Source organism: Panulirus ornatus, chromosome 46 (assembly GCF_036320965.1).
Source record: "Panulirus ornatus isolate Po-2019 chromosome 46, ASM3632096v1, whole genome shotgun sequence".
Classification (NCBI taxonomy): domain Eukaryota; kingdom Metazoa; phylum Arthropoda; class Malacostraca; order Decapoda; family Palinuridae; genus Panulirus; species Panulirus ornatus.
The window spans coordinates 32,810,513-32,833,063 of record NC_092269.1 but is presented as its reverse complement, the minus strand read 5'-3'; the positions used below and the strand labels follow the sequence as shown (position 1 = coordinate 32,833,063).

General features: G+C 44.0%; 1 protein-coding gene across 1 annotated transcript in view; it reads right to left on the bottom strand.

Moving 5' to 3' along the window:
- Positions 1-205: 205 nt before the first annotated feature.
- spz6 (Spaetzle domain-containing protein 6) overlaps positions 206-22,551 on the bottom strand; it is a 78,778-nt gene continuing 56,432 nt past the window's right edge. The window contains exons 2-9 of the mRNA XM_071688933.1: positions 8,698-8,863; positions 8,080-8,200; positions 7,539-7,652; positions 6,877-7,092; positions 5,816-6,067; positions 5,296-5,421; positions 2,696-2,828; positions 206-634 (exon numbers count right to left, since the gene is read on the bottom strand). Of these exons, the coding sequence (XP_071545034.1) occupies positions 545-634; positions 2,696-2,828; positions 5,296-5,421; positions 5,816-6,067; positions 6,877-7,092; positions 7,539-7,652; positions 8,080-8,200; positions 8,698-8,863 (1,218 nt within the window). The 3' untranslated portion in view covers positions 206-544. The remainder of the gene's footprint in view (positions 635-2,695; positions 2,829-5,295; positions 5,422-5,815; positions 6,068-6,876; positions 7,093-7,538; positions 7,653-8,079; positions 8,201-8,697; positions 8,864-22,551) is intronic.

Sequence of the window (22,551 nt, the reverse complement as noted above, 5' to 3'; positions counted from 1 at the left end):
TGGGTTTTTAGTCCAGTTATAATTTTTTTTTTCTCTTATCCAGGAACTTTCGTAATTCATCGTACGGAGGAGGCGAGCGAGCGCAGACATAACCTCGCCAATGGATGGCATGATTTAAGTCGACCTGCTTCATATCTTTTTTTTTTTTTTTATGTTTTAAGAACTTGTTGTAATTTCCCTGAGGAAACGTCGTCAATTTCGAGGATTTGTTATACATTCATGAAGGATGTTGGTCGAGATTCGCAGCAGCTGACGTGTATCCTACTGGGAGAGGTGGACGAGACCTGGGGGGATCATGTTTCAGCACCGGCAGTGGTGGTGTCAGGCACTCTGAAGTAATTCCAGCAAGCGAACTCATTCTCTGTGGGTGAGGTTCGTCCGCTTCCAGGAGTCATCATTACCAGTATTCCATAGGTTCATGTGGGCGAGTGGGTGTAGCCAGCAGCCCTTATGCCTCTGTTTCGTGTGTGAGACCTCAGTTTTCCCAGGTCTTTCCTGTGGTTTATCTCAGGCGTGAGGACATTGCCGGTTGAGCACTTGTGATTTATTTCCTGTAGGCGAACTGCGCGAAGTAATCTTGCTTCCAGCACTTGCAGGAGCCCGGGATGAGGAACCAGTCGTAGTAGAGACGGACCTGTGGAGGATAAGGAGATATGAGAAAAGTTCAAGAACGAGGATTAACGAGGGCAGGAACCGCTCAAGAGAAATGAGAATATTGTTGGAGATTCTCATTATGTTCGCCATTGTTTCTGGATCGATGACTTGCTGCCTTGTTTAGTTTTATGAACTGTAAATCAGAAACAAAATATGACTTTGGTTAATTAGATATCTTAAGAAGAGCTAGCTGTGTGTTTATTTTGAGACTATTTAATCATTTATCATTGGCATACTTAATATTCTAGTTAATTCTCAGTATATCTAGAGATTTATTTGTGCACTTTTTGACCTTCGCGATTCAGCTGTGAATCTTAAATATTCAGTGCCCCGGGGATTCGAACTTGGTAATTCAGCAGTGGATATTGCAATATTCAAGGCCCTGGGAAAGTACATTGCGAGATAAACAACTTAACGAAGAACGTAGAGGAAGCTAAATTACATTTATTGTGTTACATTACGCTCTTGAGCACAACGGTACGAGCCATGAGTCAGTACAGTAGGGTATGATCCTCTGGTCCTTTGAGCTGACCATTGAGGGTTACGTGAAAGACCTGGCCATCATACTCAATGGTCGCAATTCCATTCAGGGGTCGTACTGTCGAGCTCAAGATTTGTAATAATTTTTGGCCTTGCTCAAAAGCTTAAGACATACATTGCAGTTTTCTTAAAACCCTGTCGTAGTGTGGGCTTATTTTTTACAACCTTGTCGTGCTGTGGGCTTATTCTTGAAAGCCTCTCGTGGTGTGGGCTTATGTTTAAAACCTTGTCGTAGTGTGGGCTTATGTTTAAAACCTTGTCGTAGTGTGGGCTTATGTTTAAAACCTTGTCGTAGTGTGGGCTTATTTTTACAATCCTACTGTAGTGTGGGATTATTTATACAACTCTGCCGTAGTGTGGGCTTAATTATACAACCTCTCGTTGCTTATGACAACCCATACTCTCACATGTACCCGGCGAGACCCACAGTTTGTGATGTTGTATTCATGCCTATACGTATCGAACACCTTGTGTGAAAAAGGCTCTTATGTTTCTCCTAAGGACAGAGAGCAACACACACCGTCTTATGGACGCTGTTTAAAAGGACTACCTTGGGGTCAGGGGAGAATGACTGGCTCGGCTACCCTCTGTATTGGGCTACCAGGGAAAGTGGGGGGGAATGTGTGTCGGGGGGTGAGTGAGGGTGGGTGGTGCGTGACGCAAGCACTGCAGGTCGTGACGCGGGCAGGAGTAATGATGCGGGGTGATTACGGTAGTGCGCGACGCACGCGCTGCAGGTCATGACGCGGGCAGGATTCATGGTGCGGGGGTGACGGCGGTGCGTGACGCATGGCCGTGCCCACTTGCCAAGCACTGTGACGGTAGCGAACCAGTTCGTATAATGCTACGGACAAACACACACACACACACACACACACACTTGATCTTGGTAAAGGTGTCTCGGTAAATACATTGACCTTATTCTCTGCTGCAACACACACACACACACACACACACACACATTTACTTAGACATTCCCTTGCAGTTTACAAATAACTTTGGTGGTGAGACAGACATACACATACATATCATCTGCAGTACTCGTAAAATTATCAGGACATGCACGTGTGACCTCGTGGGTGTATTTGATTTTTTGTTCGCGCGTCTGTCTGTCATCTCAGAGTATCTACAAGTGTTTTTTCTAGAACTGGTGCACGGATTGGTGTGACTCATGACTAGAAAATCTTTTAAGTTGCTCTGTTGTAGGTTACTGAGGGAGGTGGGGTGGGTGGGGGAGCTTGATCCTTAGGGCTCCTTGCTGGCAAAATATATGCGCGTATATGTATATATATATATATATATATATATATATATATATATATATATATATATATATATATATATATATATATATATGTGTGTGTGTGTGTGTGTGTGTGTGTGTGTGTGTGTGTGTGTGTGTGTGTGTGTGTTTTAAGAGAATCGTGAAATATATTTGGACTTTTAACCAGCAATAGTGGGTGTAGGAGGTAGTGGGGGGGATTAATAGTTTGTAGCGTACCTGGAAGCAGCCGATCTCGTCATGTCCGTCACAGTAGTGCTGGGCGGGCGCCTCAGATCGAGGAGGACCTTGGCGTTGTCGGAAGTTCTGGTACTGGGAACCAGGAGGAGCGTCGGACGCCACGGCCGCACGGCTAGCAGGAGAGGAAGAGAGGGGTCGTGTGAGGCTTATTACTTGGATCGTGGTAGGGCTGAGTGATAAGAAACAAGAACACAGTTGCACCATACACTTAAACACACTTCAATCTTCTCCCGTAGTGTAGCGTTTTGCCTTCCTGACTGTGACGCTATCACTGGCCGTCCAGAGTCGAGCGCATAGGTTGCGGCAGTCGGTCCACAGTCAACACAGGGGTTGGTCGATGAAATGGGTACCTGGCTCAGGCTAGTATATATATATATATATATATATATATATATATATATATATATATATATATATATATATATATATATATATATATATCGTTAATCGGATGGCTTTGATTTGGGCCTCAGCTGCCTGTGCCGTCTCAGCTAACATGAATAAAAGCTATGCCTTCCCCTGTCCCGTTCCTTCTCCCTCTCCTCTAACCACCTGATTAAGTATGGACAGGTAACGGTGAGTGTAGGAGTGGAGATAGTGGGAGTGGTTTCCAAGGGGCTGGCTACTGTGTTTGTTCCCGTGCTATCCTTCAATACGTCATATCAGTTTCTGTTCCTACCTCACTCCTGCGACATATGGATTTCCATGGCAGTGATTCCTCACCTGTCGTCTCCCGTGGTTGAAAATATTTTCTACGTATCATCAGTCTGTTTATTTATGTATTTACCAACGATATAAGTCATCAGTATACAAGTGCAGGAAGTAAGAAATATTTCAGATGCAAAGAGCTACAACTTAAGGTCACGAGGTAGTGAGGGAGGGGCTTCGGGTGACTGTAGACCAGCAATAGTGGTGCAGGAGGTAGTAGTGCTGACATGAGAGTTAGTAACGTGCGTGGAAGCAGCCTTGTCTCACCAGTCACCACGTCCGTTTCTTCTCTGAACTCTCTCTCCCAATGTCTACGTTTCATCCCGAATTTTTCACGATCTCAGGGACTAATATGCCTTACCTGGAAGTCTTCCAGGATTCATCAGGGTCGTATATAACCGTGTGCTCACCCAAGATCGGTGGCTCGGGTTTATCGCTCCCGAGGCGAAGCGTCAGCTCTGCACATATCAAATTCCTGATGCCTCGGTTAATTTATTTCGGCACCTGTTCTTAACCTTCTCATTTTCTCATCCCACGCACAATGTATTCCTGGCTCCGGTTTGGTCAGGTCATTACCGCGTGTTGGCTACTTCTCGAGATAAGTTTATTTCATCACAGAAATCGTTCCCATTCCTAGTGTATCTTGGCTTCCCTCTAATACTTAGCATTTGTAGGTGTAGGGATCAGCTGTCCATATCATGGAATAAACTAATTCGATAAACAGTGTTACAGTAGCACCATAGGCCGGTTTAAGTCACCGTAGAATTCTTTATGTCTCTCGCGGTCAGTCTGCGAACTATTTATGAGTTCCTTGTCTCCCTTATTTTGTCAAAGGTTTTTCTGCGTCCACAGGACCATTACTTCTCAAAATAACGTTCTTAGTGAGGATTTTAACCTATTGTAAACGTTTTACATCAATGAGGTTCCTCCTGTAGGTTTTCATACTGCAAGTGTGTGTTCTATCCAAATCTTATCCATAGATTTCTCATGTTCTGAACATAAGTTCATCGTCAGATATCCTACGCTACAGAAGTTCTGCATAATCAACGTGACATGTAAAGGATAACTTCTTAGTGTCGGGTTCTTAGCATCGAACCCGTCCGAGCTCATATATAGATAGTATCGAATCCTTAGCCTCGAGCCCGCCCGAGCTCGTGTAGACACCACAAGAACAGCCCCGTCCCAAGCGTAGGTGAACATCATCAATAATCGATAGCCTGCCACCCTAGTGTTTCTGTAAAGACTCTGTTTAACCTCCCCACCCACTCTTTTTTTATATACGTATATCCCCATTGTCTGTATCACGCACATCTTTGTATTTATAGCGCATGGCTGCAGCTCAATTAAGCGTAAAGTATTTTATTATTATTAATATTAATATTATCATTATTATTATTATTATTATTATCATTATCATTATTATTATTATTAATATTATTATTATTATTATATTATTATTATTATTATTATTATTATTATCATCATCATCATTATCATAATTACTACTACTACTACTACTACTACTACTACTACTACTACTACTACTACTACTACTACTATTTTCATTGTTGTTGTTGTCCTTATCATTTATTATTATTATCATTATATTAGTATTATCATCATTATTATTATCATGATGATGATGATTATCATTATTATCATCATTACCATTATCATTATTATCATTATTATTATTATTATTATTATTATTGTCATTATCATTATTATTATTATTCATATCCTGGTCGTCTACTCTTCACAAAATAGACATCAACTCCGAATGTCATGTATCTCATCCAATATAGGACGTGGTAAGGTCCTGCCCCACGTCGGAGGGGAGGTATCTCCCGCAGACACGGTGGGATTGGTACCTGAAGTCTGGGCGTGTAGGGGCGGCGGGGAAGAGGGTGTCTGGGTAGTAGACCTCAGCCACCAGTAGGGAGACCCATCGTGGCGATGCCAGGCACGAGCCGGACAGGTAGTGGCACTTGCTCGACCTGCCGGCCAGAAAGTATACTTAGAACAGACAGGGAGATAAATTATGGGGAATAGGCAACATATAAGATACATATATGATTAATAGTATACATAGCAACTATATGACTAAACGGGCAATGTGTACTGCTATGTTTTAACATCAGTGGGTTGCTAATGACGGGTATGCTATGGATGATAACATGATGGGGTCTTTAGGTAGTTAGAGGAATTAGATAAGCTATCAGTTACTGCTATGTTTGAGTTTCTTATTAGACACTTAACCTCCCAAGAACGACGGTACGAGCCTTGGTTATGGTATGGGGGCCTGCCCCTTTCAGACCCGACCCCCGTAAAGGCCAAGGCGCAGCAAAGGCCATCATGCTCAAGAGTCAAAAGAGAACCTCTGATACTCACAGACACTGAGTGACCTCGACGGTCTGGGTGAAGTAACCCTCGTAAGGGATCTGGACGACGTAGCGCCAGACGCCTTGGTAGTTCCTGGCGAAGACGGGCGTGACGTACTCCACGGCGGAGGGGCAGGGCGTCAGCGGCTGCATACCCCCAGAGAGGCTGTTCAGAGAACCCACGAAGCCGTCGTCGTTGCGGTCCTGCACTACATTGTCGCTGGAGCTCTTGCCAGACATGGCGTTGTACAGAAGGCAGAACCTGCGGCACAAGGGAGGCTTAGTAGATGTTTGGGAGTCACGTTTTCTGTGTATCAAAACTCCTTTATTCATGGCAACCATTTGTTGTTTATCATAGAGTAAGGGAGTAGAAAAGCTGCATTTTTGGGGAGTCGGCTTTAAAGAAGTTAACTGTCGTTGAGGAAGGTTGTAAAGCTGTGTAAAGCTGTGAACATTTCACTGTCAAAAGTATCGACGAGATCATTTATTGTGTGAATTTTATACTCCAAGAAAAAAAAAAATGAAATAAAGGACCATGTTCCATCATCTTTCATCCGTTCCAGTCTGAGAATTACTGTTTCTGTGTCATTGATTTTTCCATCGCCAGTCTTGACCAGACCTTGCCATTTGGCTCTCTCTATCGGGAAGGAAAGATATATCGATTTCGAGGTTAAGACTTTGACAAGTTAAAGCCCCTGTCCCCGCCCTTCTGCCCAGAAGAAGTGTAACAGCTTCACCTCTCTATCCCCAGAGCTGACCAGAAATCGCATTGTGAAAAGGTTAAATTTCCTGAGACTAAAAGATTATGAATAGCCTTTATTTCTTTTCATTCCCTCGTAAATGGTCTTGAGCAAGCTTCACATTTGGCTTCACCTTGAAAGACGTATGTATTTAAAGGAAAAATGTAAAAGATCAAGTTACTTAGACCCAAGTTAGGGAAATGACTTCCTGGCCATTCATCATCGCACGGTCGGGGAATGAAGCTGGGTCCGGCATGATTCACGGCCAGCGGAGGAAAACCACTACATTAGGACCCCAACTAAAGACCGGATGTGGCAGGAATTCACTCACAGTCCCCAGTTGTCGTCACAGAAGGCCCGGGCGGCCCTGGCTTGCATGCTGTCCTCAGCGGCCAGCGACCTGCCCTCAGTTTTCACATCCCCCGCGCTCGCCACCTTCTGCGTCTCCTTCGTCTTGATGGCCTTATCTTCAAAGGTTGTGGTAGTCTTCTCTTCCTCCTCTTGCTTCACTGACCGGATAGGACGACGGATGACACGGAACTGGTCCCTGGATTGGGATACAAGTAGTAATGATCAGCATTGTCGTCGCTATTCATAAGTCTTATTGTTAGATTAACCATTGAATTCGAATACGGGATCCCTCTATCTCTCTAGCATATGATGTCTAATATCCCAGAATGGATCCCAACAACACCCACCTCCTTAGGAAGGAACGAGATGTTGATTGTCATCCCTAAAAGGGACCAGTTGATGTCCCACACCCCACATAAAAATCAAAACGATATTCTTCACCCCTAAAAGGACCAAGTTCATGACAAACCTTTGGAAGGACTCAGAGGCCATCCTGTCAGGCTGGAGAGGATACCTTGACATAATGAAAGAAGGACCCACATTAAGCTTGTAAATTTCAAAATCCAAATAGTGTCTGACATCACGAACCTGGGAGAAAACGCTGGACACGGCTGTGAGAAGGAACTAGACAGTGTTCCTTACCTGAGGGGAACATTCCTGCTTCTGAGCTTGGCCACTTTAGGGAGGGTCTTGTCTTCCTTCAGGATGGGCAGTGTCTTGCTGAAGAAGTCGAGGCTCATGTTCTTGATGAGCTCACTATGGGAAAAGGAGAGCCTTCAGTTATGAATTGGAAAAGAAAATGTAATCAGCTTTTTCAGTTGGTATTTGTGGATTTTGAAGTGCAGAAGTTATTTACTCTCTTGATTGTCAACTCGAGGTTTTATAACATTCACTCTTAGGCACTAGTTGTATTAAAGACCTGTGACAATTAGCTATTAATTACAAGACGTTTAACAATATTGTTTTCTTGTTAGTCCCTGATTTTTTCATATCAAAACTAAGATGTCTAATCTACCAAGTCTTGCGCGACATCGTTTATTACTGTCGAAATGTGTATTAAGATCCAATGGTCGAATTTTCAGTGTCAGTTGTAGGGAACACTTCAAGATTATCCCGTTTATAAACAGCTCAAATATTAATCTTACAACCCGTGATCCGAACGACTGAGTCTACCAGCACTCACAAGGGATAGGAGTGACCTAGCACGGCCTGACCCATGGGGTTGAGGGGCAGGAGGCCGTCGTTGAGGTCGCCACACAGGTTGTTAAGAGATTGTTCCCGCTCCTCCTTGGTCTCCAGCGTCCCTGCAGATGGAAGACATGGTCAGAAGTGGCAGTAGCGTTACATCTCTCCGTATGCTCCATAGTACCAATGTACTCTCTCCCGTGCCCGCCGCTCACCCTCCTACATGTTCAGAAAGGTACACACACACACACACACACACACACTAGGGTCTCTTTTACGGGGCTTCTTCAGCCTCAAGGCTGCACTCAACGCAGTAGTAGACACGCGAGCCTTGAGTCTTACTGACGGCCTTAACAAGCGTTATAGGTCTTGTGATTCTTGTATGTGCCGTACTTTGCAAATGGTATGAACACTGACTTGTTGCACGTACCACTGGTTGAGTGTATCACTTGGTGTATGCACCACTGGTTGTGTGTACCTGCCGATGTATGTGCCATAGGTTGAGTGTACCACTGGATTTATGAACCAGTGGTTGTGTGTACCAGTCGATTCATGTACCACTGGTAGGGTATACCTATTGTTGTACGTACCGCTGCTCGTGTGTACCGCGACTCACCTGGGCAAGGAACCTTGGACTGTAGGTACGGCGGCTTGCGGACCTTCGGAGGCGTCTTGCTTGGCGACTCCTCGAAGGCGTAATACCCCTCAGGGTAGTCGGACGTCTCAGTGTACTCCTGTGACGCCCCCTCCTTCACCACCACCGCCAGCAGGAGCAGCAACACCTGAAAGAGGTGCGAGGAAGGCTGAGTGAGGTCGTGTAAGGAGAGGGGGGAACGAATTAGGCGATGTAATTGATATGTGCGTCAACGGCGGGGTTACTGCTCGTGGTAATGATTGCTTCGTTAATGAATTACAACACATATTGACACGTTCATCCATGCATCCATAGACATAGATGTACAACTATACATGCATCTATGCATCACTCTGGATTCAAACCTAGGCGGTCCCGTGGGTAACTCATGGTCAGTAAGGCTACCCACTACTCCCACATATGCACATACATATCCCATACATATGTACATACATACCCCATACATATGTACATACATACCCCATACATTTATTTATACACGAACAAAAAGTTACGTACGAAAATCATGTCATAAGTGTTTGATATTTCCAATGCTCGCAAGGTTGCTTCAAGATCAGATGAATGAGACTTTAAAAGATGTAAAACCATAAGATATTCAGCACACTGAAAGTATTGGGTACAAAAAAGTAGTAAGTACGAGGCGTTAGATAATAGTACACAAGGTATAAAAAGGAGGGATGGGGCAAGGGAAATGATTCATTTTACATAAACGAAAAGTATATGTAATAGAGGTTTCACCCCACCGCCTCTGCCGAGGCTGTGTGCCCCATCATTTCTGTCTACATAAAACACTCAGTGTATCCTCAGCGGAGGTGTATAGTGATGCAACGTATTCTTGGGAGGACGGTGTGAAGAGCTGGTGGGAGGAGATAGATCGAGTGAGGGAGATAGTGAGGATGATGGTGAGTGAGGGAGATAGTGAAGATGACGGTGAGTGGAGATTGTGAGGATGATGGTGAGTGACTGAGGTTATGAGGATAGATGGTGAATGAGGATGATGGTGAGTGAAGAATGGGGACATGATTAGGGAACATAAAGTAATGTGTAAAGTAAAGTAGAGTTTAATTAGATGGCAAAGATGCCCAGCTTGGAAGAGAGAAGAGTGAGGAGTGATCTGATCGCAACCTTTAAGCTTTTAGAACAGATCGATGGCGTGGACAGTGAACAGTTCTTCGAGAGATTTAGGGGTACAGTAGCCAGAGCACATAGCATGAAATTAAGTTTGAAAACTTGTGTAAATGATGTAAAGAAGTATTTTGATAGTGTAAGAATGGTGGATGAATTAAACAATGGCTGAGGACATGGTCAATGCAGACAGCATACATGATTATAAGATGTATCATTGTATTCAAGAGATGGGGCCACACGAGTGTAAAACTCTCTCCCCGTGTAGTACAAATAGGCAGTTGCACACACACACACACACACACACACACACACAACCATCCAGTCCCCTGTGATGGTGAGTGAAAAACAGCTTTAATATTCAGTAGATGCTTGACGTAAAACGACCTTCAGACAGCGTGTGTCTTGATCTGTCCTCTGCCAAAATCTCTCTCTCTCTCTCTCTCTCTCTCTCTCTCTCTCTCTCTCTCTCTCTCTCTCTCTCTCTCTCTCTCTCTCTCTCTCTGTGACAGTCTCTTTAGGTATTGATAGATGTGAGAGGACACCGAGCTATGTAGACGATGGTAACACATTATGATATTGATAGTAATATGAAGATGATCCAGTCTTTTGTTATAGAATCCAAAGGATCTGGGTAATAGAGACTGTTTAATTGAAATTCATTGAATAACGTATTCAAAGTGTAAATTGTGCATCCATTAAGCGAAATAGACCTAGTTTTTGTTTGGTGGACCTGATAAAAGAATATCTGAACAAAAAGGTGAGATCAAGAAGTACAAGACACGGGATAAAGTTGAAAGTCATGATATTCCATGAATACCAGATTGCAACGCAAGACGTGCGAGGGAGTCGTGACGCGAGTGTATGGAGGCCGTGCTGGTATAATGTTGGCGGCCGAGCCTATCTATAATCTTCTATGTCATGCCAATAAGTGCTGGGGGTCGTGGTATGACTTTTAGGGTATCAACGCCAGTCTTGTTCATGTTCAAAATCTCTGAATTCTTTTTTTTCTAAACGCTGTGGTTTTAGAGATTTTCTTAACTAATTTTACAAAATCAGTCATCCGTGAAGCTAGCAGTCTTGGTGGTGGTGTTGGTGGTGTCGGTCGTGGTTTTTGGGGGGTTTGGGGTAGGGGGTTGGGGGACTAGCCTCGCACAAGTCCCCAGCGTAAGCCTGTCACGGGTGCAGGCCTAGCCTGGACAGGTAGGCTCACTGAGCATAGGGGTATCTGGTCTTGGGTACGATGGCCAAAGATGACCATATTTTACGACAGCGTTACGTGTTTCAATTGAAAGCTCAGCAGACACGTGACTAGGCTTGGTAAATGACTGTAGTGACTAGAACAGGGAAATCTCTAGACAGCTTGCCTGTCACCTGTTTGATTACTATATACACTAGTGTAGATTCTCTCCGTAGAACACAAATAGTAATCACACACACACACACACACACACACACACACACACACACACACATACACACACACACATACACACACACACATACACACACACACACACACACACACCAGTCTTAAGCCAGGCGCCTATCTATCGACCAGCTCTAAGGTCTGGGTTGGTGTGTGGGCCGACTGCCATGCCCAGGCCCTGGATTCGAACCTAGGTGGATCAGACCCCAGGCTGGCCCGTGCTGACATACAATCATTGCATACTTTACTCGCACGTGATCTTCGGAGCATTTCTTACGAGAGGACGTATTTGTGGATATGAAGACTCCTGGTCCATCTTCGACTGACATGAAAATTGGATTCGCACGCATTTGCCTCAGTAAACACGCACACACATACAGACGGACGCACACTCAAGAGCCACGTTCCAATATCAGTGGATATGAGACATTATCATTGAAGCTAAGAAAGCATATTTTTAACCTCAGACACTTGGAGACACACCAGCAGATGGCGAGTATGAACTTCTGAGAGTTAACGGCGACGTCCGTGTTCTCCTGAGCTGTGTCATATCCTCATTTTAGATGTAATGACGAAATTCTTTGGGAATGATAACTTGGGCGTCATACAGCGTCAAAATCAAGTAAAGACGGTGCTTGGAGGACCACATGTTGTCACAGTATTACAACTCATGGCTTCGTGTAGGACATCCTCTCTCAAAACATGCCGTACCCTACGATATTCTCATGTTCCGTCAGACAACTTCAGAAGCGAGGCATGACCTCCCGTGTTTGAGATGTTACTGGCCCGCCTCGCAGTCGTAAATAGAGCAGAGGCTTTTGAAACTGCTAATTCTGGCACAGACTTTTACGTACACAAATGTCGGGTATAAAGCCATCTCATACGAACGTCACTGGGGGGATTGATAAGGGCATTCCCCCGTGCTGTATTTGATGTTTGGTGTGGTTTGTCTTATCATTCTGGGCAACATATCTCCCCCAGGTTCATGTGTAAAGAAGTTCACTGCCCTCTAGACTCTAGATAGGTATTTAGTCTCATTATAGGCAACAGTAGTGATAATTCTTTCAATATTCTGTGTTTCTAAAGCGTTTATGACGTTTTGATGAAATTGGTTTGTCATCAATACATTCAATTGAAGTGTAGGCAAAAAAATTGAATACTGTGGAACACTAATAATCTGGAGCACATTTCACCCCGTGTTATTATCTGCTTTAGACCAGTAAATGTCATATGATTCGAGTTAATACATTTCATGAATATTTCGCATGTTAAGATATAGATTATACTGCATATTAAGTCATACGATGATGGAGTACTTATAGATGCATGGGCTATCAAATAGTTGTTACTCTTTAGGACGGAGGAATGGATTCTGGTCCATCCATATGTAAAGCCTGAGTCTGGATCCAGTACCCTAACCCCTTCCTTACAGCATTAAAAAATACTGTGGGAACCTGTCTGACGGAGTAGTGTTGTCGTCTATGTCTGTGATATTTCAGGTAGGCTATATTGGGGAGATTCCTTTAAGGCTCTATTGATTGATCTTCTTCGGCTGAGAATTTAATGAAGTGTTTGCCTGTGTTTGTTGTTACTCACTGTCTTTTTCTGTTTTCCTTTTCTTGCTTAGAGTTGTTGCATGACTCTTGTTTGTACGTGGGTTTAGATACAGTTTTCATGTTTAATTGTGTGTCTATTGATGTCTTCAATTTGGTTTATGTGTACACTTCCCAGGTGAGGACTTAGTTAATGATGAAATTTCAGTTCAGTTAAAGGTTCGCATATTTTATAGTCAAGAGGAAAGGGGCCCCATTCACATCGCGTTCGGTATAACTTTATTTACCAATCTCAAATGGCATTTCACATACTGATATTTACTATGAGCTTTCGTCGCTTTTAGAGCTGTTTGTCAAAGGGGGGAACATATAACTTGTGGGTGGGTGTGTGTGTTTTCGTCTGTGCTCCTCAGGATGCTTATACACCCTTGTCAAATGCCTGCCCTTTGTTGTACAAGATCGACGGCAGCAGGCGACGCTCAAGTCCCATAACCTGACGTGTAGCACCCAGTTGAACAGATGTATGTGCGACGATTGTCATTATAAATATTGTTATCATTATTATTATCATCATTATCATTATCATTATTATGATTATTATTATTATTACTGTTATGAATTGGAGCGATGTCGTACACAGGGGGTGACGTGCTGTCAATGGACTGAACCAGGGCGTATGAAGAGGCCGGGTGATACTAAGACAAGGTCTGTAGGGCTTGGTTGTGGATAGTAATAGATGGATAGATAGACAGTTAGATAGATTTACTTTGTATCTCTCTCTGTCTCACTTTTTTCCCCTCTACTCGTTGTCCGTAACATTACATTCTCCTACGGGAGGCCCTAGACCTGCCTTCTGGCAAAATCTTATAAATGCTTCTTACTAATTACACTCCCGGTGGACGTCACCAGCACCTACACGGGTCAAGATAAGCGGTGCCCCGCCTCAAGAGGGCACATCTTGTGGCTTGGTCGACAGCCTTATCCTTCCCCTATTTGTAAACGCCCGGCCTCTCAGTTGTTGACGCCTCGCTCTCAATCATGAGTACAAGATTTAGTTGTCGATATCCGTCCCTCCTGAATGAGGGATGGATATCGACAGGATCCAGTCCATATCCATTCATAAGACACATACTCACAGGTGGAATCTTATCGCCCAGTTGTTTGATGATCAGAGTATACGAATCGCTTGTTTTCGTAAACGTCTTTCACTCGTTTCAAGATTTATTTCAGTCAATAGTACGGTCATACATTGAAGATCTCGAGGAAAAAAGTAAGATCATAAAATTCAAAATGTTCGAATGTAAGTCTAGAAATCCTGGTGTCTAAATGGAGCGTAATTGTGGTTAATAGGGGGGTAATTATTATCATAATGGGGGCGTTAGGGGTAATGTTGGAGTGGATTTGTGGCCCGGAGCAACACGAACACCTTCCCTGGTGACACCCCTCCACGCTCAGGATTTCTCTTACAGTCGTCCAATTCTTTCAACTCCAACAACTTTTCCTGAAACGTTAATCACTTCGACTTCGCCCTCTCACTTCAATCGCTTTACTGGCTTAAAGGAAATGTTCATCCCTTTATTCTATTTATTTCATTCTATTTTTTTTTAAATCCCATTCCAGTCATTTGGTCAGGCTGATCCTTTCTCGCTGTCGTCCCTATATTTGATTTCCATACCTGTCGTCTGCCATACCCTTATATTGACCCACAAATGCAATACCCTTATGTTGTCTCTTATCTTGACTTCCCAGTGCCATACCTTCATAATGACCTGCCTTGTCATACTCATGTATTGATCCCCATTCCCATAGCCTTAGATTGATCTTCTACGGTCATGCCCTAACACTGATCCTCTGACTGCGGTTTATCCCGTAAATAGATTGTTCTTTTTTATACCATTTCCTTACACCCGTCCCATCATGCTGATGTCCTGAGCAAACATATCTTCAAAGTGGTCATTTCACACACTCCAAACCCTTCATAACTGTTCATAATTCCTCTCCCCCACCATCTATAGTCCCACCGTCCACCGTCCACAGTCCACCCCCCTACCGTCCCCTCACCCCAGTCCACTGTACCCTTCACCAGTCCACACACCACTATCCTTGTGATAGCTCCCTCGCCAGCCAGAACCCATGCTGGCCACACCACTACCGTGTCTCGTAGCAGCTGAATCAATTTACTCTGTAGTTGATGACGAACAAGTGTGACGATAGCCTCCAACGCACACTGCTGGTCCATGGGACTTGTGTGATCGCATTGTGCGTCTGTATACGAGACAGACACAGACAGACTGCAGCAGCTCACGAGCATTGAAATAACCCAGATAATTTAGGCCAGTGTGTCAGCGCTGCCTCCTGGAGTGTGAATATTCTTCAGAGATCATGTCTGGATGTAAATAGCATTCAGGTAAAGCCACGGTAATGTACACATGTCTATTATTCTTTAGTTTCTCCTGGAACTTTTTTTCATTTCTCTTTTTGATTTTTGTTTGACTGTACGAAGTGTGGAGCCCAAATGAGTGTCGTGGGATTGAATTCTTAATGTGACCTCGTCAGACAGAAAACTTGTAATACGCTAGACGGGAAAACCTCTCTCTCTCCAGCTACTTTTTAGTTTCCCGCTTTTTAACATCTGAATTAGATAATGGCTTGCAAGTGCTTCCGGCCTGTCGCCCTTTGTGTTGGTGGGTGTGAGTGAGCGGTAGAGGCATGTGGTGGGCCAGCAACTGGTAGGTCTGGAGTGGCGCAAACTTCCCCCCAAAACACACACACACACACACTCCACACTCCTCTTGTCTGCAGCTAACGGCACGATTCACGATGAAGACAAGCCTTTGTTTGTTGCAGGGCTCAGTGAACATGAAAGAAAACCTTTAAGTAACAGTCTCTCACCGGTCCCGATGCCTCCCTGCTGTCGGTCGTGTCTTTGGGGAATCTGATTTTGAAAATTTCTTGTAGATGTTACGGAGAGTTTTTTGTCAAGTAACATGGAAAGTAGCAGTATCCGATAATGTTTGACGTACGCTAACTTAAGAAGTGGATTATATATATTTTCTTTCATGAATGTAGATGGGGTATAGAGGAAAATTACCTTGGATTACAGGGTTGTTAGAGCTGGGAATGATTGGTGATTATATATCACTGTGATCCAGATTAATCCTGTAGTCGTGAGCATGTCTCGTACGAGAACACATCGTTCGCCTGGCTTTTGAAGTGTTTGTCAAGGTGTGGGCGGATAGTGGCTTGGCTGTCGCCTGTGTGGGAGCGAAGGAGGTCATGTGGTTCTAATGTTTACCACCTTCTTTGGGTACGTTCCTGTCTGCTTCAAAAGCTAATCTGCCTCTCGGAAAAATGTCTCGTAACCTTTTATAATTTTTTTTTTCTCTTTCTCTCTCGACCTGAACTCCACCATTTGTGTTGCTAATTAGAGCGACGTGAGACTGTCGTGGACGCGGCCGAACCTGTTATATTGGCGGCCTGACCTCGAGGACGTCCGGGGTCAGCCTCGTGTTGATGTCAGGTCCGCTTGCCTGCTTCCGGACGTGGTAACCCAACACACACACACACACACACACACACACACACACACACGTCCACATTCCCTCATTTGGTGAGTCATTCTAGTAACATAACTCTTTGATTAATCCTCTAAATTAAGTTATTAATGTTTTTTAATTCACATACTTAAACAGAGTCATATCATTTGAGTGCGGGAAGACTTGAACCCCACGAGGTCAAAGGTCACTGTGTGTGTGTGTTTGTGTGTGTGTGTGTGTGTGTGTGTGTGTGTGTGTGCCGAGAGGGTGTGGCTTGCACTGATTAGCAAGGTCAGCTCCCCCCACAGCTTCCTGTCGTGGCTTGACCCCGGGAGACCCGGGACAATGGGCTGCTCACCTGCCGTTTGTCTTGCGTGCAGCACGTGTCCCACGATAGGGGTAGTACCGCCAGCAGTCTTCTGACTTGGTCTTCACGTGACCTGGGTCGTAAGCGTTTTCTTAGACCGCCTGTATGCGAGAGAGAGAGAGAGAGAGAGAGAGAGAGAGAGAGAGAGAGAGAGAGAGAGAGAGAGAGAGAGAGAGAGAGAGCTGAAGAGGGTTTGCTGAAAAGGTGTGGACGTATGGAGAGAACGAGTGAGGAAAAGCTGATAAAAAGAACATGTGTTAGAAGTGAAGGGAACAAAGAGAACGGGTAGACCAAATTGGAGATGGAGGGATGGCGTGCGAAAGATTTTGAGTAATCGGGGCCTGAACATGCGTGGAAGGCGTGCGCTGGATAAAGTGAATTGGAACGGTGTGGTATACAGGGGTAGACGTGCTGTCACTGGACTGACCCAGTGCATGAGAAGCGGCTGGGGGAAACCATGGAGAGGTCTGTGGGGCTTGGATGTGGATAGGGAGCTATGATTTCAGTCCATGACTCATGAGAGTGAGAAAGGATGTGAGCGAATGCAGCCTTTCTTGGTCTGTTCCTGGCCCTACTTCGACCGTATTCGTTAGCTGTGGTTATAACTCCAGGAACATGTTGCTCTGCACCACCAGATATTTCAGCAGGTGTGATAGTAATGTCCATGAGACGTGTTGGACCATACAAGTGTACACATCTTAGGGACACCAACATTTTCTGCAAGAAATTTTGTGGATTCGCTTGAACATGTCCGTGTATGTTGAGGAGGCGAAGACGTACATAATACGCATAAACGTTACTATATCATTATGTTGAAAACACACACACACACACACACACACACACACACACCTTTGGAACTCTTGCTCTTGGCCACAACAAGACTCATAACCATACATTACATGGCTGTATGACAGGGAAATGATAGTAACGTGCTAAAAGGAAAAAAAAGTTTGTTACAACTAGCTTTAACGTTGACTGGAAGTAATGACTTTAAGAGATGCGTCTTGAGATCGTGTAAGCCCAAGTTGTAATGGCTTTGGCCTGCCTCAGTTTACCCACTTACGTTTCGTATTAGTTAACTTTACTGTATCCTGGAAGTAATCTTCATTCTGTACTTAGGCGGCGTTATGGGTTCTAAGAAGGAAGAATTCATATTATATATTACTCTTAGGCTTTGTATCATTCTGTATTGACTTACTGTGTTTGTTTGTGAGTATATACTTCCTCGGTGTTGCCTGGAGTGTGAGTCAGTGTATTTTCTTGGTATTATACTTAATTTGGTCTCCTTGTTGTTTTAATCCGTGTGTAGCTAACCTTCTTGTCCAATGGTTCCCATCTATGGAGCCCCTACAGTGCTCAGGAAGCTGGCCACGTCCAATGAATGAAACCACAAGTCAAGATGTGCGGTGGTATAGAAGTTTGCACGGCAAGTGCAGAACAGTTAAGGGGTAAGTCTTCTGCGTCTTCATTGTGGAAGATGTGTCTTGGGCAGGAGGTCTTGTGGTTAGGTGAATTAATGTCTGTCATGTTCGAGAGATGAATGTTTAGACTGCAGACGAGAAAGTGTAACTCGTACATGTTTAGGGAGTGTAAGTTTAGTGGAGGTAAGTTAGCTATTGGGTTGGGAGGGCTGTTGTTTAATGCCTGTTGAGTCATGCCTGTGTATATGTATGTTTTGTCATTGTTAAGTTTGTTGGGGAGTGAAGATCTTTAAGTATAGAGCGCTATGCCTTAAAATTCGAAAAAAATAATTTAACATTTTAGGTATAGGTGCAAACGAACTGTAAGAAGTATCGCATCTTATGTTAATGATAAAAAACCGGAAATTTCGACATTATATCCAGCTCTTGTATCTAATAGAAGAGTTTATTTTATGGAAAGACTGTAATGCTATGCAGCGAAACCAATTTGTAACAAATTTATTGTAATGGAACGCCCAGTGGGGTGTGACCAAGACATTATGATAACTGCTAAGGCGATGAACATTGCTGCACATGATTGCTGCAAAATATAACTCGAATTGTGAAACAGTGTGTCTTTCTATACCTTGTGGAAATTGGTGGTTGGGTTTGAATTGGTTTGGGTAGAAGGGGTCTAATGCTGTAGCAAAGGAATTGTATGCTGAGCGCGTTGAAGTAGGATTGTATTAAGAGCATTTTCATGAGGCTGGGAGACTGCTGGTGATTGTTCATTCCTCTTCTTTGGGTGGTTTGCTGTTTTCATTATATTTGCTTTGTAAAGAACGAATGTTGAGGTAGACTTGTGTAGTATACACATACGTATGGATGTTTGCGCATATGGGTTTAAAGCTGCATATGTATGATACACATCCGCATGCATGTAGACGATCATTTACGTATGTTTTCATGCAACGTATACGTATTTGAATACTTATGTGTACAAGAGAAAGCTGAGGTGACGGAAAAGACAAAGATTCGTCAGTTACGAAAATGTTCTCGTAGACTTTGGAGGGGAGGATCCTACAGTAATACGACGCGCCACCTTCCTGTCTGCTCTAAACAATCTTTCTTCGTTACCTCCCGCCACAGGACGGCTCTTGTCGAACCTCTAGCGGCAGGCGTGCCTGACCTCCCGTCTCCCCCCATGCCACATATGAGACTAAGGTCACCACCGTCCCGTTAGACCTGGTGACATACAGACGCCAGTCTATTACTGGTGCTGGCAGGTCCGCTACCCGAGTCACGCACTTTTGGCACCCCACACACACTCACATCTTAAGACGAGAACCACACTTTTCTTACGGTCTTACACAGCAAACATTACTCCTGAAGAAGACAGATACGTAAAGAATTCATTAGATCTAATGCCTGTGGTTAAGGATATATATATGATGAATACGTAATTAGGAACCGATATATATATATATATATATATATATATATATATATATATATATATATATATATATATATATATATATGTGTGTGTGTGTGTGTGTGTGCTACATGCAGGAACCTCGTCTTGCCTCCTAGGTAGTGCTGACGACGCAGGACAGGCAGCCAATATGGCGCTGGCAGACAGACCAGTGGTTGGGTTGTCCATTGCACGAGAACTGTGATGGTACTCGTTAACGAGGGACTCTATGTGTGTTTGTGGCTCACAGTGTATAACACTAATACTACTGATAATGATATAGTTATTATTATTTTCATTATTATGAAGATACTGCACAGAATACGAAGAAATTCAAACAGTAATAGACCATTGGGTCTTTTCAAGGCTTGTTTGTAATTATGGAAGATATCAGAAACTCAGAGATTAGTGTGGCGAATATCAGAAGGTATACAGATAATTCAAAGAAAATAACCTGCAAATTGTCAGTGTGACAGGCGAAAATGATAATAAGTCGTGAACTTGAAGCAAAATGTTGATCAAATCTTTTCTTAAACGTATCTATTGTACTGCCTTCAACCACCACAGTTAGCAAAGTGTTCCATATATCAACAATCCTGATAAAGTAAGGTACATCAACTCATTCGAGGGAAAATGTTTGCCCGCGAGTTTGTGTCTATCATTGCGAGTGAAATCAGACATACCAAGTTTTAAGTAACTTGATAGATCAAGATTATCAAAGCCTTTGATTATTTTGAATACGTGCTAGATCACCACTCAACCTTCTCATGTATACATAGATTCGAGTTGTTTGATCTACTGTCGTAGGATTTGTTTCTCAGCCCGAGAATCATAGTGATTATACAGGAGCCACAAGAAACACAAAACAACAACAATAAATATAAGAATAATGATTATGTTTTAATGAATTAGCTGCAGTCAGAGGCTGAAGGTACAGATAAAACACATGCAAAAATAAACAAGGGGACTATAAAAAGGGGGGAGAATGTTAAACACAATCTTAACACAAACAAATAATGAAGGTTGATATACAGTTAACGAATTATATATGATCTTCACAGTGGTTGGGTTGAGAGTGTAGTTTCAAGTAACTGTACGAGTCTGCATGGATTCAGTGCAGTTATGTTGTCGAACTACAACTCTTGGGACTCGTGATCTCGGGTGGTAGGAGGTGACGGTGGCGTGGAGGGTGCAGTAGCTTTGGCCCGAGATGTTACATAAAGTTAAAGTAATTGTTGGAGAGAGTCGGGACGACCAGCGTGTCGAGAGCTCTGTGATAAGGTGGTGTAGGAGGGACTGAGGATGCTAATACTTTTCCTCCTCTGAACTTTTTGCAGTAGCCCCTGTGATGTGATGGATGAGGTGGTAGGTCGGGAAGGTATGGGTGTATTTGGAAAGAACGAAAGTTGCGTAGGTGTTTCTCACTTCAGATAGAGAGAGGCCAAGTAGCACGAAGAGTCCACAGTGAGTGTAGGGACGATACCCGGGGCATATGATGATGGTGCGGACGTGTTACCTCTAGCTTTATTCATTGTCCAGAGTGACACCGAGAAACTTGGTGGAGCGGACCCCATCTGCAGGGGTCTGGGGCCTGTTACAACCGAGGGTCAGGGTCTTGGAAGCGATGTTGATGAGCGTGACCATAGTCTAGGTTGGTTAGTGTGTGTGTGTGTGTGTGTGTGTGTGTGTGTGTGTGTTTACTATTTGTGTATTGCAGGCAGGGAAATACCACGTCTCTTAACCTTGTTTTATGTACTGCTGTGTATGTAGGCACACACACACACACACACACACACACACACACACACACACACACACACACACCAGCTTAAGCTGTGTGTCTGTGTGTCGCGAGTAAGTTTATCCATACCACTACCTCGGAGTAAGCAGTGAGGTAGAATGGTCTGGATCGTCTACAAACTTGTCCCAATAAAGAAGGCTGTTCATGTGTCCTGGGAGACGTTAGGAGTGGGAATTGGTGCTGTACTGAGAGCCACTAACAGTATAATTGGCAGTAAGAAAGTTTAATTAGTGTTATGAAGGCGAAGCGAGGGGAGCGCCCACCTCCCATCTCTCTCTTTCTCTCTCTCTCTCTCCACCCTATATCTCACTCTCTCTCAGGGGCCGTGGGGTCATTTTCCTCCCTTCTACAGTGTTCCCCCTCTCCCCCTTCTTTCCCCTCCCCATGCATCAAGCTCCCCATCACCCATGGTGCTACTCTTGCCATTCTCCCTCCCCATTATCCTCGTGTCTCCCAATATACCTCGTACCCCCCATTATCTTAAATCCCCCTATTATTCTTACTCCCATAACCCTAACGTCTTATTAGCCCCTTGCCCCAGTACTTTACGCTCCCCCAGGTGCCCCCACACCCTAGCTGCCCTCCTAGCCATTTTAGCGTCTCCCTGCCCTCATCGGTTCCCTGACCTTCACATATACTTAACCTCTCGTCTAGCAAGAAGCGCCATAGCCTGGGTAGTTGCCAAGCGGGCATCATCATCCAGTGGTTATTCTTGTTACGACATTACGATCTCAAAAATACTTAACACCAGTAAGATGTAATTCGTGTAAGTTACTATTGATTTTCGTATGAGAATTCGTTGGAGAAGTAATTGATGACTGTATCTATTTCTAATTGAGCTGTACGTGATACAGGGGGCTGTCATGAACTGATTTTATACTTTTTATGAATCATGTTTTCTTTGTTGCATTACCTGAGTGTGGTTCGAGAGAGGCAAACGAGCAGTACGTGTTTATGAAACCCTTTTGGTGGCCTAGGGAAGGGAGAGTGGAAGGAGGGAGGTAGAAGGAGAAGGACAAGTGGGAAAAGAAAGAGGAGGAGGTCGTTAACGAGGAGGGCCGGGAGAAGAGGAGGAGGAGGAGCAGGGAAAGAGGGGCTTCACGGCACCTTCGGGTACTCACGTCCCA